The sequence below is a fragment of the Peromyscus eremicus genome, chromosome 1 (assembly GCF_949786415.1).
Source record: "Peromyscus eremicus chromosome 1, PerEre_H2_v1, whole genome shotgun sequence".
NCBI lineage: Eukaryota > Metazoa > Chordata > Mammalia > Rodentia > Cricetidae > Peromyscus > Peromyscus eremicus.
The window spans coordinates 77094303-77109511 of NC_081416.1; the positions used below are offsets into that span (position 1 = coordinate 77094303).

At 46.9% G+C, this 15209-nt stretch overlaps 1 protein-coding gene across 1 annotated transcript in view; it reads left to right on the plus strand.

Moving 5' to 3' along the window:
• Positions 1 to 2714: 2714 nt before the first annotated feature.
• The window catches only part of Gtf3c1 (general transcription factor IIIC subunit 1), a 58655-nt gene continuing 46160 nt past the window's right edge, over positions 2715 to 15209 (plus strand). Inside the window, 5 exon segments of the mRNA XM_059258392.1 lie at positions 2715 to 2830; positions 3690 to 3866; positions 4118 to 4261; positions 4986 to 5082; positions 8372 to 8495. Coding sequence (XP_059114375.1) covers positions 2715 to 2830; positions 3690 to 3866; positions 4118 to 4261; positions 4986 to 5082; positions 8372 to 8495 — 658 coding nt within the window.

A 15209-nucleotide genomic window follows, 5' to 3' on the forward strand; every position in this document is an offset into this window, starting at 1 on the left:
GTGGTGGGAAGATCTAATGTTTCAGTAGTGGAGTCAAAAATCAGACCCCTGCTTCTTTGCCCACATGGCGTTCTCAGCCCTGAGGCTTACTAGTGTGGTTCACAAGGTAGTCCTTCATTTACAGGTACCCATGGAGCCTTACTCTGCACACATTGTTTTGAGAATTAAGTGTTGGGGCTGGAGAGAGAGATGGCTCAGCAGTTAAGAGCACTGTCTGCACTTCCAGAGGTCCTGAGTTCAATTCCCAGTACTTAAATGGCTCACACTGGCTAAAACTAGTCTCCTGGTATCCGATGCCCTCTTTTGATGTGCAGATGTACATGCAGACAAAAGATCCATATACATAAAATAAGTAAATCTTAAAGGAAAATTAAGAGTGCCACATCCTTCCCAGGTGTTCTACTTAGCTTCTCTATTAGTAGAAGCTCCATGACCTTTTGGGGAGAAAGGATTTATTTGGCTTGCACTTCCCAATCACAGTCTATTATTAATGGAAACCAAGGCAGGAACCTGGAGGCAGGAACTAAAGCAGAGACCATGGAGGAACACTGCATACTGGCTTGCTCCTAGGGGGTTGCTCAGTTTGCTTTATTTTAATTTTATGTATATGAGTGTTTTGCCTTAAGTATATGTACTGCATGTGTAGTTGGTGCCCACAGAGGTCAGAAGAAGGCATCAGATCCCCTGGAACTGGAGTTTCAGATGGTTGTGAGTCTGCATGGTTGCTGGGAACCAATCCTAGGTCTTTTGCAATTAAATTTGTTTTTTTTTTTTCTTTTTTTTTTATTAATTTTACATATCAACCACAGATCTCCCTTTCATCCCTCATTCCACTCCCTCCCCTCCCCACCTTTCCACACCCAGCCCTCATCCCCTCCTACAACAGGGTAAGTTCTTCCATGGGGGGACAGCTAAGCCTGGTACATTCAGTTGAGGCAGGACCAAGCCCCTCCCCGCTTTTTCAGGGGTGAGCAGGTTGTCTGATCATAGGTAATGGGGTCCAGAAAGCCAGGTCATTCATCCAGTTTGCTTTCTTATATAACCAGGACCACCCGGCCAGGGCTGCTCACAGCAGGCTGGGCCCTTCTACATCATCATTAATCAAGATGTACCACAGGCTAGTCTGATGAAGACAGTTCTTCAGTTGAGGTCTCTCTTTCCAGATGACTCTAGTTTGTGTCAAGTTGACCCCCTTTCAACTTGACACATAACCATATCACTATTAAGTCATGATCTTTCTTGTTTATCCCACGATCTCATGTTAATATCACAATATAATATATAGTCCAAATTTTAAAAGTCCTAATGTCCTTTAAAAATTCCAATGATTCAATGCCTGAGGCAGGTGGAAGAGCTGGCCTTGCCCCTCATCAGCTGCAACACTCAGGAGAGTGGCCCCTACACCACAGTAGAGCTGGCCCTGAAGGTGTAGGTAGGGGAGAGCTGACCCTGAGGATGTGAAAGCAGAGAACTAGCCCTGCCCCTTGCTTGTCACTGTAAGGGTGAACTAGCCAGGGCAATGCTGGAGAGTTCACCCTGATGGTAAAGACAGGGGAGAGCTGGCTGGCTGGCCAATTCTGCAACTACCCAGGCCCCAAACCAGGATAATATGTTGACCCACCCCAACATCACCTCATCTGTCATCTGCTGGAGCATGGGGAGTAGGGACGGGGTCAGCCCTGTAGACCCAGGGCTGCAGAATCTCAACAACACACGGGGGCAACAGGATGTCCTGGAAAAGTCCCAGGGAGGGCTCAGCTTTGATGATGTAGCAGAAACCAAGATCCTCGAATCAGACCAATGATACTTTGCGATGAACACCTGCATGTAAAAACGTATGGATAAAGGGGTTTGCTGTGTGACTCACTGTCCCACTGCAGCTTCTATGATGAGATTTTTCCCTTTCTCTTTTTTTATTTCCTTTTTTCTCTTAAATTTTACTTTGTTTTATTCTGGTGGGGGGGATGGGTGGGATCAAGAGACATGATGTGAAAGACACAAAGAATAAATAAATAGAAAGTTTAAAAAAAAAAATCCAGCCAGGCGTGTACTCGGGAGGCAGAGCCAGGCAGATCTCTGTGAGTTTGAGGCCAGCCTGGTCTACAGAGCGAGATCCAGGACAGGCACCAAAACTACACGGAGAAACCGTGTCTTGAAAAACCAAAAAAAAAAAAAAAATCCCAGTGATTAGCAGTCCAAGTTCTCTTTTAAAAATTCAGAGTCTCTTAACTGTGATTCTGTAAAATCCAAAGTAAGTTACATCCTTTCTTATTTCAAAAGAGAAGAAAAGCAAAAGCAAAATGTAACAGTGTACAAAGCTCAGTGTCTGTTGCTCATGATCTTCTGGGCTCCAAAGGCCTAGGGCAGTTCAGCTCTCCCTGCAGCACATGTGACTTCTAGATTCAGACCAGGCACACTCCACACCTGCCACTGTCATTGGTGGTTGTCTCATAGTCCTTGCTTCTCCAGTATGGTGGGGTATCCGTTGCATTAAGACTGCACCATCACCAATGGTCTTCCTTTCAGAGATTCCAACCGTGTCATGTAGGGCCAACTTAGGACCGTGACCTCTGAGTCCTGGGCTTTCCAATGCAGCTGAGGCTACAACTTCACCAGTGGCCTCTCTGGGCCTCTATTTAAGGAGACTGACCCTGCCACACAGTGCAAAGCCTCAATGTTCTCCATGACCCCTTCATGCCTTCAAAACCAGTACGATGTGGGATGTTTACACACTGAAGTTCAGCTTCCAGCTTGGGATGCAGCCTTGGACCCCTCTGGACCACTTCTATGTATTTGCTCTGAAGAAAATTCCCCAAAAGATTTTGCCTAAGTGATTTTTTTTCTTTTACTTATAAATCACAGCTGATTTCTCAGCCCCATTTAGCCAGCATCTCTTGTCCCAATAAATCCAAGGTTTTACTTCCATGAATTCCTAATCCAAAATATTACATGAATGGTCCTGATAGTCTTTGCTTCCCTCTGAAATTTCACAAGCCAGGCCTCTATTGTCTGAATTGCTGTTAACATTGTCTTCCAGGTTCCCACAACAGCCCATTTAACTCAGAGTGCTCAGTGGCTTTTCTGCCCAAAGGTCCAAATCCTCCACCTTTCTCTCTCAAAAAGAGTCCAGGACACAGAAGCCACATGGTCAGTTCCATCACAGCAACACCCTGTTCCTGGTACCAACTTGTGTTCTAGTTTGCCCCTGTCGCTGGGTTCACACCAGGTGAACGGCTCACAGCCTGCCTGCAATGACAGTACTAAATACAGGAGACAGTGTTACAGAGGCTGTTACAGGAGTACTGAGTACTCGGAAGAATCTGGGCATGGTTAGGGTGGGGTTAGCATCTTCTGGAAGCCTAAGGAGTTGATAGCTGAACTGTGATGTTAAGGATGAGATCAGGAATTATCTAAAGGTCCATGAGAACCACAGCCAGGCAGTAACTTTGGGGCTGTGTCAAGAAGGAGGCCCTTGTGGATCTTCAGTCAGGGTGCTGTGGTGGTGAGGAATGTGGATGTATCTTGGCAGCCGATCTGTCCAGCTTACAGAAGTTCAGACTCGAACTTGTGACGTGGACCTGGGGTGCTGTGAGTGTCTCAGAATAAGCAGAAACAACAAAAGGCCCTGCTTTCTTGTGCTCTGGTTTCCTTACAGTTGTACTGATTCTGCATGTGGTTGTAACTTGCAGGTGGGGTAAGAAGCTCATTATTGTGGCCTCCCAGGACATGCGCTACCGGGCCTTAATAGGTCTGGAGGGGGATCCTGACCTGAAGCTTCCTGATTTCTCCTACTGCATTTTGGAGCGCTTAGGCCGGTCCAGGTGGCAAGGGGAGCTGCAGCGAGACCTTCACACCACCGCTTTCAAGTAAGAGCTGGCCTAGTGTCTCCACTTGAAATTACAAGGCCATTATATGCACCCCAAATGCAAGGGCCTGTTGCCATGTCTTCCGCCAAGGCATGGCTTTTTATTCTAGGCCATTGCCTCTTGTAACTTTTCCCTTAAGCTCACAGGCTAGACAGTGTGTGTGTGTTTGGTATTTGTGTGCGAGTGAGAAACTACATTGTGAGGGTAAAGCTACCAGTAAAACAAACTGGATGACACTCTCTCTTCTGCAGGGTCGACGCTGGGAAGCTTCATTATCACAGGAAAATTCTCAACAAGAATGGGCTCATTACAATGCAGTCACATGTGATCCGACTACCTACTGGAGCCCAGCAGCACTCCATCCTCCTGCTCCTGAACCGCTTTCATGTGGACAGGTGCGCTTTGTAGAAAACAAAGTATTCAGCTGCTTACGTGTTGTAACTAATTGCATTGTACTTTTAAGATTCTTAAAGGCCAAAAGCTAAACTTTTCAGAAAGATATTTTATGTTTGGTTCTGATGACAGTATGTCCTGCTTATTTAGAAAACTTGGCTGAGGCTTTCTGAATACAGAAAAGAAAGGGAACATACGACCCAACAAGGAGTCAAGCCAAGCTGCCTCTGGCTAGCTGAACTGGCAGAATGGCTCCTCCTTACTCTCCTCCCAACCTTCTCAGACATAGGCTGCATGAGCATCAGCTTCCTTAGAAGCTGTTATCTTGGAAGCATGTATCATGACACATCAGCTTCATGTTACAGGGGAGGTGGGCAGTGGGTCAGTCGCGCTGGGTGGGGGGAAGGGGAGCCAGAAGTGGAAACAGAGGCTTGATGGAGTGAAGGGAGCACAGCAGATATACAAAGATGCTTCTAGTCTTGGGCTTGGATTTCGGAAAAGCCTTTATCATGAAATAACCGCCACTCCTCTTAAGACAGAACTTGAGAGGCCCCCTAACTTTTAAAGTGTTATTCAAAGCTAAGGAGGTTTAGAGAATCCTTGCATGATGTTTCTGCCCTGGGGTCTGGTTTGTACACTGTCACCATAACATGAATTGTCATCTCTAAAGATCAGCTGGTCTGCAATGCTAGGCTCCAGCAGGTGACTTGCTGGTGTCTCTTACAGGAGGAGCAAGTATGACATTCTCATGGAGAAGCTGTCTATGATGCTGAGCACACGGAGCAACCAGATTGAGACTCTGGGAAAGCTGAGGGAGGAACTGGTAAGCCCATGAGGCGCGGCTGGGTAGGCAGCTGCAAGCTACGCACTGTCTGGGGAGCTTTGAAAGGTGCACTGAAGACTTGCCACCCCTCCCAGAGCTCAGCAAATGGCCTTTTCCTTTCTTTTTTATTTTTGCAGTGCTAGGAATCGAACATTAAAACTGGCTAAGCATTTTACCATTGAGCTATATCCCCAGCCCTGGCCTTTTCCTTTCTTTTGCACAGTGAGAAAATGCTGTTTTTATATGAAATTCTTACTTTATTTCCTCTGGGGTTTGCTCTCAGACCCACCATCAGAGTTCATGTGGGATGGTAAATTTTGACATTTAGATTTTCTTTCATCTTGAAACTTGTAATTTTACTCCCAGTGGTTTTATGCTGAAGTAACGGGAAGAAAAAAGCAATTGCTGACCTGTTGTGTCTTAGGCTCAGAGTAGCAGCTGTGAAGGGGTGAGTGTGAGAAGAGGCAGGCTCATGGTGGCGCTGCTGCCTGCCTGGCTGCCAGGGGATGCTTCTGAGTGGAACGGTAGCCAAGAGCCAGTATTAGGCATGGAGAAGAGACTGTCTGGAGGTTAAACCACAGAGCTGGAAGCTGCCCGTCAGAATCTGGGTTTTTTGGTGCAGTAATTAGTCCCCAAAGGGATGGCTCAGTGGTGCTTATGATTATATACGTCAGGACAATAGACAAGAGTCGCCCTGTGCTGTTTCTAGTCTTTGATTTCATCGTTTCCAGGCAGTGGGCCTCTTTCCATCATGACATCCACTGCATCCCCATCTCCTCAGAGGGGCCTCAAAGTGGCCTGGCTTCTTTGTTCTTTCACCTTGAGATTTCAGATAGAAATTTGAGTTTGAGAGCTTAGGTAAACCTTGCCCCATAGGTGATCATGATGGTAGCCAGCTGGAGATGACCAGCCCTGCCAAGTTCCTCTACTTCCTGTTACCTCTCAGATACTGGGAGAATCAATACCTTTGCCATCCCAGATGCCCTGCCATTTGGGATCAGAATGTATTTCTCTGTATCAGTTGATCAAAAAATAGGAAATCAAAGGAAGGTTGAAAAAACAAAAACCTTTCAGGAGACTTAAATAGAAGTGAGGAAAATTGCTACAGGCTGAAGAAAGCCAGTGGTTGTTCCTTTGTTCCTTTCCGTTCTCCGTCCCTGTGTATTCACTAGGGACTGGGACACTGCTGTACCCCTCCCTTGGGACAGGAAGCAGGCTAATCTTGCTCGGGTCAGCACTGTGGCCTCACTGCACCAGAACATGGTTATCTCTGAGCACGTGGTTCAGTGAGTGTTTTTAGTCAGAGCTGGGTCAAACTCCAAAGTCACAGAATTGGGTGAAGGTGGCAGGTGGTACTCTCATAGGGCTGTGTAATTGGGAGGGCTAGTGGATGAAAGCAGAGTGGGAGATGTGGCCCTAGACAGCTTGCACAGCTTCATAGCAATTTACAGTGGGCAGACTTCTCCCAACAGAGATGGCTTTCAGAGGCCAGCAAGGATTGGACGGTGGTGGCTGACGATGAGGGGGGTCTTGAGAGCCAGCCTGGCTTAGACTAGAGTCTAAGCTTCAACCTCAGGAAGGGCCTGTGTCAGTGGCCGCATGGAGAAACCCAGGAAGAAGCAAACAGTGGGAGCATGAGCCCCTGAGAGAAGGAGGGCACGGGCTGGATCCTGGCCAGAAGGCTGTCACTGGGCCTTGGATTTGAAAAGTATTTTGAAGGTGACACAGTGGTAAGTGGCCTGGCTAGGATGTAAGAGGACTGACATAAGGTCTGAGGATGCAACACGGGTTTTGATTTGAGTGGCCAATATGCAGGTGGACTGGACTGTGACAGCAGGCTGGTGGTGAGAAGGTAGGGTCAGGGACTTGTGCTGGGCTGCTCTGTGTTCCATGAGCCAAGGGCAGAGGAGGAAAGAGGAACCATGTGGGTGACGGGGGGTACTCTGTGAACCTGAGCCTGAGATTTATGGAACACGAAGGCTTTCTGTGTTCTCTGGAGTTGTCTAGCCTGCAGCTGGCAGTAGAGTCCAAGGAGAGCCAACTAAATTAGCCTGTAGCTAAAGTGGGTACTGTCCTTGGCAGGGCTCCTGCTGATCTTTCTGCTGGGCGGAACGTGAAGGTCCCCTGAGTGCAGGACCACATCATCTTCCTTCATTCTGGATGGTCCAGAGCTCAGCACCATTATTCCTGGGCTGGGGTTTGATGGATGAGTTTCCAAAGGCTCTTTCTCACTGGCAGGCTCAGCTAGATTAATGACAGGCACCACTTACAAGCCAGCAGGTTTGAAGGAGCCAGATGGGATTCATCTGGATTTCTTGGATAACCATATGTTCTGTAGCCAGCAGTGAAAGTGCTGGTTCCTTTGAGTGGGCTGCAGATGTGTGAGACCCATAGGCATTTGCTCTCTCTGCCCCAGTGTGTGAAGCAGTCCTCAAGATTCAGAGCAGCACTGAGTCATGAGCACCTTATCTTAGCCAGTTCATACCTTGCTTGCCCAGGGATTATACATCTAAGTAGCGACAAGGGTCAGGAGTTGATTGGCTAGGGGCAGGACATTTTATACAGTATGGATTTTTTAAAACTTTGTTGTCAGCAGCCATCAGAGAAAAGTGGCACCCATGTGACAGACAGCGGCTGACCTCCAGCTGTGCTGTGCAAGGGTCTGCCAAGGAGTGTAGACCTTCAGCTCCTTGGGGACCACATGCCCTGCTGTCTACAGAGGTATTAGGTCACCTCTCCCTGGCTGGTGCCTGAGAGGCTGTGTCAAATAGTACCTTGCCGGAGTTAGTTCTCTCATTTACTATGTGGGGCTTGGGGATGGAACTCAAGTTCTTGGGCTTGGTAGCAAGTACCTTTACCCGCTGAACCATCTCTTTTTTTGGCTCCTTAGATAACTTTAAAATTGTTTTCTTTTTTGCTCCACTGCCTTGGGGAGGGCTATCTGTGTTTGTTAATAATTCATGCACACACTTGGATTTAAAAAATACAGTATGGAAAGTGTCTGGTGGAAATCCTCCTCTTATCTCTGTTTCCACCTGTCTCACCCCACCCTGTCTACCCTTCCAGGGTCTCCGTGTACATCTCTTTCCCCTCTTGTCTCCACAGCAGTTACTCTGTGCTCCAAACCTTGTTCAGCTCCCTGAATGCAGCGTGGCAGTCTCATTAGTTCCTGCAGCATTTCTTCACTTACTGTCAGTGGTAATTCCCATCCTGAACACAGCTGTGTGTTTCCTCCATGCTGGGATTCCCAGGGCCTCGCTTAGCAGTACCGTGGGCTTGTGTTTTGCAGGGGCTGTGTGAAAGGACATTCAAGCGTCTGTACCAGTACATGTTGAATGCTGGGCTGGCCAAGGTGGTGTCCCTTCCCTTGCAGGAGATTCACCCTGAGTGTGGTCCCTGTAAGACTAAGAAAGGTAAGAACAGTGCCTGTGTCCGGCTGTATTTCCCTGCTGCCATCTTCGGGGACACTCTGCCTTGGAGTGTGAAAGTTACACTCTTTATTCAGTTCTTTATTGCTGAGTGCCTTTCATCTAAAAAGGACCTGACAAGTGCTCACTGAACTCCAGCAGCCCTGCGCAGACTCCTCTGGGAGGCTGCCTCCCCGCCTTCCCTCCTACACCAAGCCCTTCTTGGTTCTTTCGTTCGTTCCTTTTTTGGTACTGGGGACTGAACCTCTGAACCTAGAGTATTGTGCATGCTGGGGCAAAGGCTCTACCATTGAGCTGTTTCCCCAGCCCTGTTTTGAAGAACAGTCATGTCACACAACCATGAGGATGTGCTCCAGGTGTGAATTCACACATAGATGACAAGGGTCAGCCACTTGGTGTGGCCTCTTGGTGTCATCAAGACAGTCAGGACAAGGTGTTCAAGGTTGGCTGGATATTCAGGCATACTGCCTACTTGAAATAAACATTTTTTTCAAGTAGAATGTGTTCTAAAATTACAGTAGTGCTATGTAAACCAGTAACGTGGTCATTGATTATCAAGCAGTATGTACTGTGTCACTGTGCTGTGCTTTTGCCGCAAATGCCGGAGAAACCGTTACACTGTCACAGCAAAAGGTTACTAAGTGACAGAGATTTAACTATGATACCACTGCTGTGTGTGCAGCACACATGACTGCCTGCTTTGCACTGCACATCCTTTTGTGGCCCTGCAAGGTGGGTCTTAGCATCAGCATCTTACATGTAAGAAAGCTCAAAGGTGCTAAGTGGGGTTGGGAGATGACTCAGTAGGTAAAGTGTTTGCCAAACAAGCATAAGAATCTGAGTTCATGGGGGCTGGAGAGATGGCTCAGCGGTTAAGAGCACTGGCTGCTCTTCCAGAGGACTTGGGTTCAATTCCCAGCACCCACATGGCAGCTCACAGCTGTCTGTAACTCCAGTTCCAGGAGATCTGACACGCTCACACAGACATACATGTAAGCAAAACACCAATGCACATTAAAAAAAAAAAAAAAAATCTGAGTTCAGGTCCTCCAGAACCCAGGTAAAAGCTAAGTTTGCTATAATCCAAGTATGAGGGGTGTGAGGTATAGATAAGTGGATCCATGAGGCTTGCTGACTAGCTAACCTAACTGGAGAGCTCTAGGTTCAATGAGAGATGCAGTTTCAAAGAATTAAGGTAGAGAACAACTGACTTAGACCTGATACAGATTTCTGACCTCTATGCACGCATACCCACACATACATTGACATCTCCCCCACGTACACAAAATTTAAGCAGTCAATATTTGACAATGGTAGACTGTAAAGAAGCTTAAGCTAGAGGCTGGAGAGATGGCTCAGTGATTAGGAGCTCCGGCTGCTCTTTCAGAGGACCTGGGTTCAATTCCCAGCACCCCAACTGGGGCTTTCACCATATGTAACTTCAGATCAGGGAATCTGATGGCTTCTGGCCTCTGAGAGCACGCATACTGTGCACAGACACACGTGTAGGCAAAACAGTCATGCACATAAAAGTTCATAAAAAGAAACTTTTCCCAAGCACAGGTAGGCTATAAAATCTTAGCAGTCTAAAGGCCTTTATTTTTCTTTATTTTTGAATCATGCCCCATGCTGTTTATCTCTCACTTAACCAAAACTTTGCAAAATCTGAAAGTTGGAGCTTTCAGCAAGATAGGACAGTTGGAAGTTAAATGTTTTTCTCTGCATTCTGCCCAAGTGCTTCCAAAGTGATGGTAGAGACATAGCTGGAGTAAACTGGGAAGTTCAAAGAGCAGGGCAGCAGACATGTAGGGGTTCTCAGCAACACTTGGTGCTCAAAACTGCTGGAGATGTAGTAATAAGCAGAGCAGATTGGGAAAGCCAAGTACCCATGATAGGTGGCAGCTAGGAGCTGACACCTCTGAACTGGAAATATCAGAGATTCCAGGTGACTTTGAAAGGACAAGCGTGGATGGGGCTGAGACTGGGCGGGCTGACAGTCTACATGAGAAGCATCACACCTCACTTCCCTCTTGTGTCCCATATGTCAGGAGCCTGGAGGATTTCTAGATGCGTGGGCATGAGAACAGGCCTGGGACAAGGTGGAGTGCTGGCAATGGAGAATGTAGTCAACAAGAGATGTGATTCCTAACAGTTGCTAGTTCGTCTCATTTGATAACATTCTTCCATAGTTTTCTAGACTTTCACCACTTCCACAGTGACATGCTGCAGGTGAGAACTAGGGAAGGGATGTGGGTCGGGAATGCTTATCTGTGCTGGTTTAGGCAGGCTTCAGGGTCTCCAGCCATAGCCTCTGAAAACAGCAAAGGGACTGGAGATAGGACATGGGGCTTGTATGTGCTAGGTTAGCCCTGTACCACCGAGCTGCGCTCCAGCCCTCTAGTACCTAGTTCTAAAAGGGAACATGAGCTATTAGAACTATCCAGCCTCTAGAACACTGATAGACAGACTTAGAACCTAGGCCCAGGACTAGAGTCTTCTGTTCTGAAGAAAGTGACCAGTTCAAGAGCAAAGTCCTCTACGTACTGAATGCTGGAGTTTTCTAGCTAAGGAAAACAGCTTGTCACGTTTCCAACACGTCTGACAGCTCACCCTTCACTGGAGTCCAGATGATGTAGCTTTTCCCTTCCCTCCTCCTTCAGAAACACTGGTCTCCAGGCAGCATCCTAAAGCAAGCACATTGTTGAGGAAAATGAAGCCTAATAGAATTCAGGGAAACAGAAACCTTGAAAAGTACAATAAAATTTAATCCTCAGAAAGAAACAGGTGCTGTGTTCATGGAAGCAGAACAAGGAGCTGTGGAGATGGGGGAATGGAAGGGAAGGGTTGTTGACAGCTAAGTGCAATGAGAGAGAGTAAGAGAAAGGTTCCGAGAAAGATCTCAAAGAAAACAGAATGCCAAGTTGAAACTAAAAGCGGGGAAGAAGGGGCTGAGAGTCCCATGTCTCCTGAAAGTGGGTACTGCTGTGCTGCTGGTGCTCAGTCTCCTCCTAGTAGACCCCACCTCTTAACGGTTCCATCACTCTGTAGCTGCACAGAGTGCCAGCCAGGCCCTTAACAATGGGCCTTTGAGGACATTTTTCCAAACCATAGCACAGAGAACAGAAGGACACAGAGAAACATGCAGAGGATTGGGGTGTGGGAAAGTCAAAAATGGAACCTTTTGAGATCTGAAGGACATGGGCTTCTAGATCAAAAGGAACTGTCATGTTTCTAGCATAGTGAAGACTTCTCCAGGAAATTCCACGTTTCCCAGTGGACTAAAGCAGGACAGCATTGGATCAGAGCTGTCAGAATTCTGTAGAAAGGGGCTCGCAGTATGGATCTGTGGGTAGAAGCACTTACCTTACATCCCTGATGTGTTACTTACTTTTCTGCCACTGTGATAAAACACCATGATCAAGGCAACTTATAGAAGGAAGGAAGAGTTTATTTTGGCTTATGGTTCCAGAGGGTTAGAGTCTGTGATGGCCAGGAGGATGGCAGCAATAGTAGGTACAGTGGCAGGAATAGGGAGCTGAGTGCTCACATCTCAACCACGAGCATGAAGCAGAGGGCAAAACAGAAGTAGGTAAGGCCTTTTACTCTCAAAGCCTACCCCCAAGGACATACTTCTCCAGCAAGGCTGCATGGCTGAAACCTTCCTCCAAACAGCACTCCCAGCTGGGAACCAGTACTCAAATGGCTGAGACTATGGGGGACATTTCTCATTAAAACCATCACATCTGATAATCTGAGGTTGATCCCAAAACTCTGATTAAAAAAAAACAGATGTGGTGGCTGGCATCTGTAATCCTAGGCCCAACGCTCCCACAGTAAAATGGAAGGCAGACAGAATTGGCTTGAAGCTCACACAGGGCAGCCCAGCACAAAGTGCAGCCTCAGAAATAACCACAGATTTTGCCTCAAAAACAAGGAAGAACTGACCTCCAAAACCTCGTCCTCTGACCTCCACATGTACTCCTTTCCACACCTATGCCTGCACCCCTCCCCCACGCACACACAAAATGGCTCTTTAATATTCTGAAGGAATTGGTCATTTAGCCTAGAGTCCTTTCTTTAGTTTTGCCATGAATGAGGACTGAGGAGGGAACTAGTTCCATGCATCCACATTCTACATGTCCTGGGAACTAGAAAGTAACAGAGTAAACCAAGACACAGGGAAACATGGGGTCTAGGAAGCCAGGACTCGTGAAGTGGAACCCTAATGAGATCTGGCAAGTGTAGGCCACCACATAGACAGAGGTACATTTTAGTATTCTGGGATGTTGGAAGAAGAATGTTAAATAATTTGATGTTTTCTTCAGTGAAGAACCATGAAGGAAGACTCTGTGTTGCCATGTAGGCCACTGTGGCGAGAGCTTTCTTCCAGGCAGAGGTTCCTGCAAATTCAAAGTAACCACTTGACACTAACAGCTATCCAAATGGGCTTTTGTTGTTTTTCAAGACAGGGCTGTCCTGGAACTGACTCTGTAGACCAGGCTGGCCTTGAATTCACAGAGATCCGCCTGCCTCTGCCTCCCAGTGCTAATATTAAAGGCATGTGTTAACATACCTGGCCAAATGTGCTTTGGAAGTCAGGCAGTCATGCTTAAAATTTTCCCTTGACGTCTCTGTCCCAGCTTCCCTCAGCTAGATTAGAGCTACCTCTAAGGTGCTGCGGTGCTCACAGGGATTGCTGGGCTCTGGGTAGGGCCACGGCTTCGTGGCAGGTAGGATAGATCTAGAGGAGTTTTTTGTTTGAGACCGTTTTACTCTTGCCCCTGGTGGTCTAGAACTCATCCAGATCTACTTCTGCCTCCTGTTTGTGGCGTGTATCATCATGCCTGGCTAGAGGTGTATTTTGTTTAGCCTGCAGCATTTGTTTTCACTGAGTTGGTTTCTGGAATTTAAAACATGGATTTTTTTTTTAAACCTGGGAAGTCTGACTTCCAGCTTATATGCAAAGGGAAAGCAAATAGTAGTACATTTCCTTCATGGTGATTGACAGGCAGATGGGCCCGCCTCCCTACTCACCAGTAACACCTGCCTGCTGCTACATAGCACAATCTGTATGTATGGTCTCTCATCACCTTCAGGTGTGTCTGTCCACAGGGTATCACCTTAAGCCTGTCCTGGGAGGACAGGACTTCCCAGAGTGGTCAATGTGACTCAGAATACAGTTAGTGATAAGAGTTGGCACCCAGGCTGATCAGTCGGACATTTAGACTGTGTCATGTGCACACCAAGCCCATCTTGATTGCTAGAGGTTGTTCTTAGCCATGGTAGCCTCTGTACCTACGTGATCTCCCATCTCTGCTGCTTGGGTTTGTTTGCAACCTGGGCTCACAGCCAGCCCTTCCCTCTGTCTCATGGCCCTGGTTCATTCATTGCTTGTCTGAGCGACCTTGTGCTGGGTCCTGAGTTCTGTGAGGAGCTGGCCACACCCTTTGCATGCTTTGTGTTCCTAGTGCCTGGGCGAATCAGCTTGGAGCCAGTGAGTGCTTGGTACGTGTTTGTACATTTAATTTAATCAAGCATCACTTCCACTGGTTTTTAAACCCCTTAAACAGTTTGGATTTAGGCATATTTTATACTCACACTTTGCCATATCTATTTGGCAAAAGCAAAATAAACTTTGTAATGAAAGCAGCTGCCCAGAACTGCTCTGATTAACAAAATTATTTTCCTCAAGTATTTACTAGCCACCATGTGTTTATTAAATTGTGCTGAGAAAATGAAGGAAAGGGAGAAGTGAATTTGGCAATCCCTTCCAACAGGATCGCAGTTGGAAGCACTTGGCAGAACACCTGTGCATGATCTGGGCTGATGGCTAAGGTAGTCAGCTCACTTCCACTTCTGACAGGGATTGAGGTTGAGTCCTCCTCCTGATCTGATGTCCTTGTGACTCTTAAGAAATAAACAGTTCCGCAGACACTAACCTCAATATGCATCCCCACTCCTGGGTTTCTATACTTAAAGTGGAGAATCTAAAAGTTGAGCTGAGAAAGCAATTCTGTTTGCAGTAACTTGGAACAAATTTAACAAAATATGTGCAGATCAGTTACTGTGAAAACTACAAAACACTGCTGAAATTTAAGGGCTATGTAAACAGAAATGGATCAAGCCAGCTAACATTATAAGACTCCCCTGACTGATCTGATTCAACACAGTCCATGTCTGATTCCAGACTTGTGGGAGTTGAGGGTCTGTTTCTAAAATCTGTATCTAAGTGCAAGGAACCCAGAAAGCTGAACAGTCCTGGGGAAAGGGATAAAGTAGAACTCATTTCTACTTTCAAACCCTGCTGCACAGCAACAGAACTCAGACAGTGGCAGACATGGCACAGAGGGCATGCAGGTCGTGAGTTGGTCAACAGCACTCAAGCCCCTGTGTGGTGGCTCAGTTGGTTCTCAATAAGACAGGTGAAGTAAGAGCGGCCGCCACAGTGGCATTTCATGTGACTCCACCTGTAGGAAAGTCCAGTGGGACAATCTGGAAGTGAACTGTGAATGCTTAGGGGACAGCTCAGGTAGAGGAGTGGAGATGATTAAAAATCTTCTATGGGGTTGGGGATTTAGCTCAGTGGTAGAGTGCTTGCCTGGCAAGCACAAGGCCCTGGGTTCGGTCCTCAGCTCTGGAAAAAGGAGGAAAAAAAAAAAAAAAAAAAAAAAAAACTTCTAAAGTTGGCTAGTATTTAAT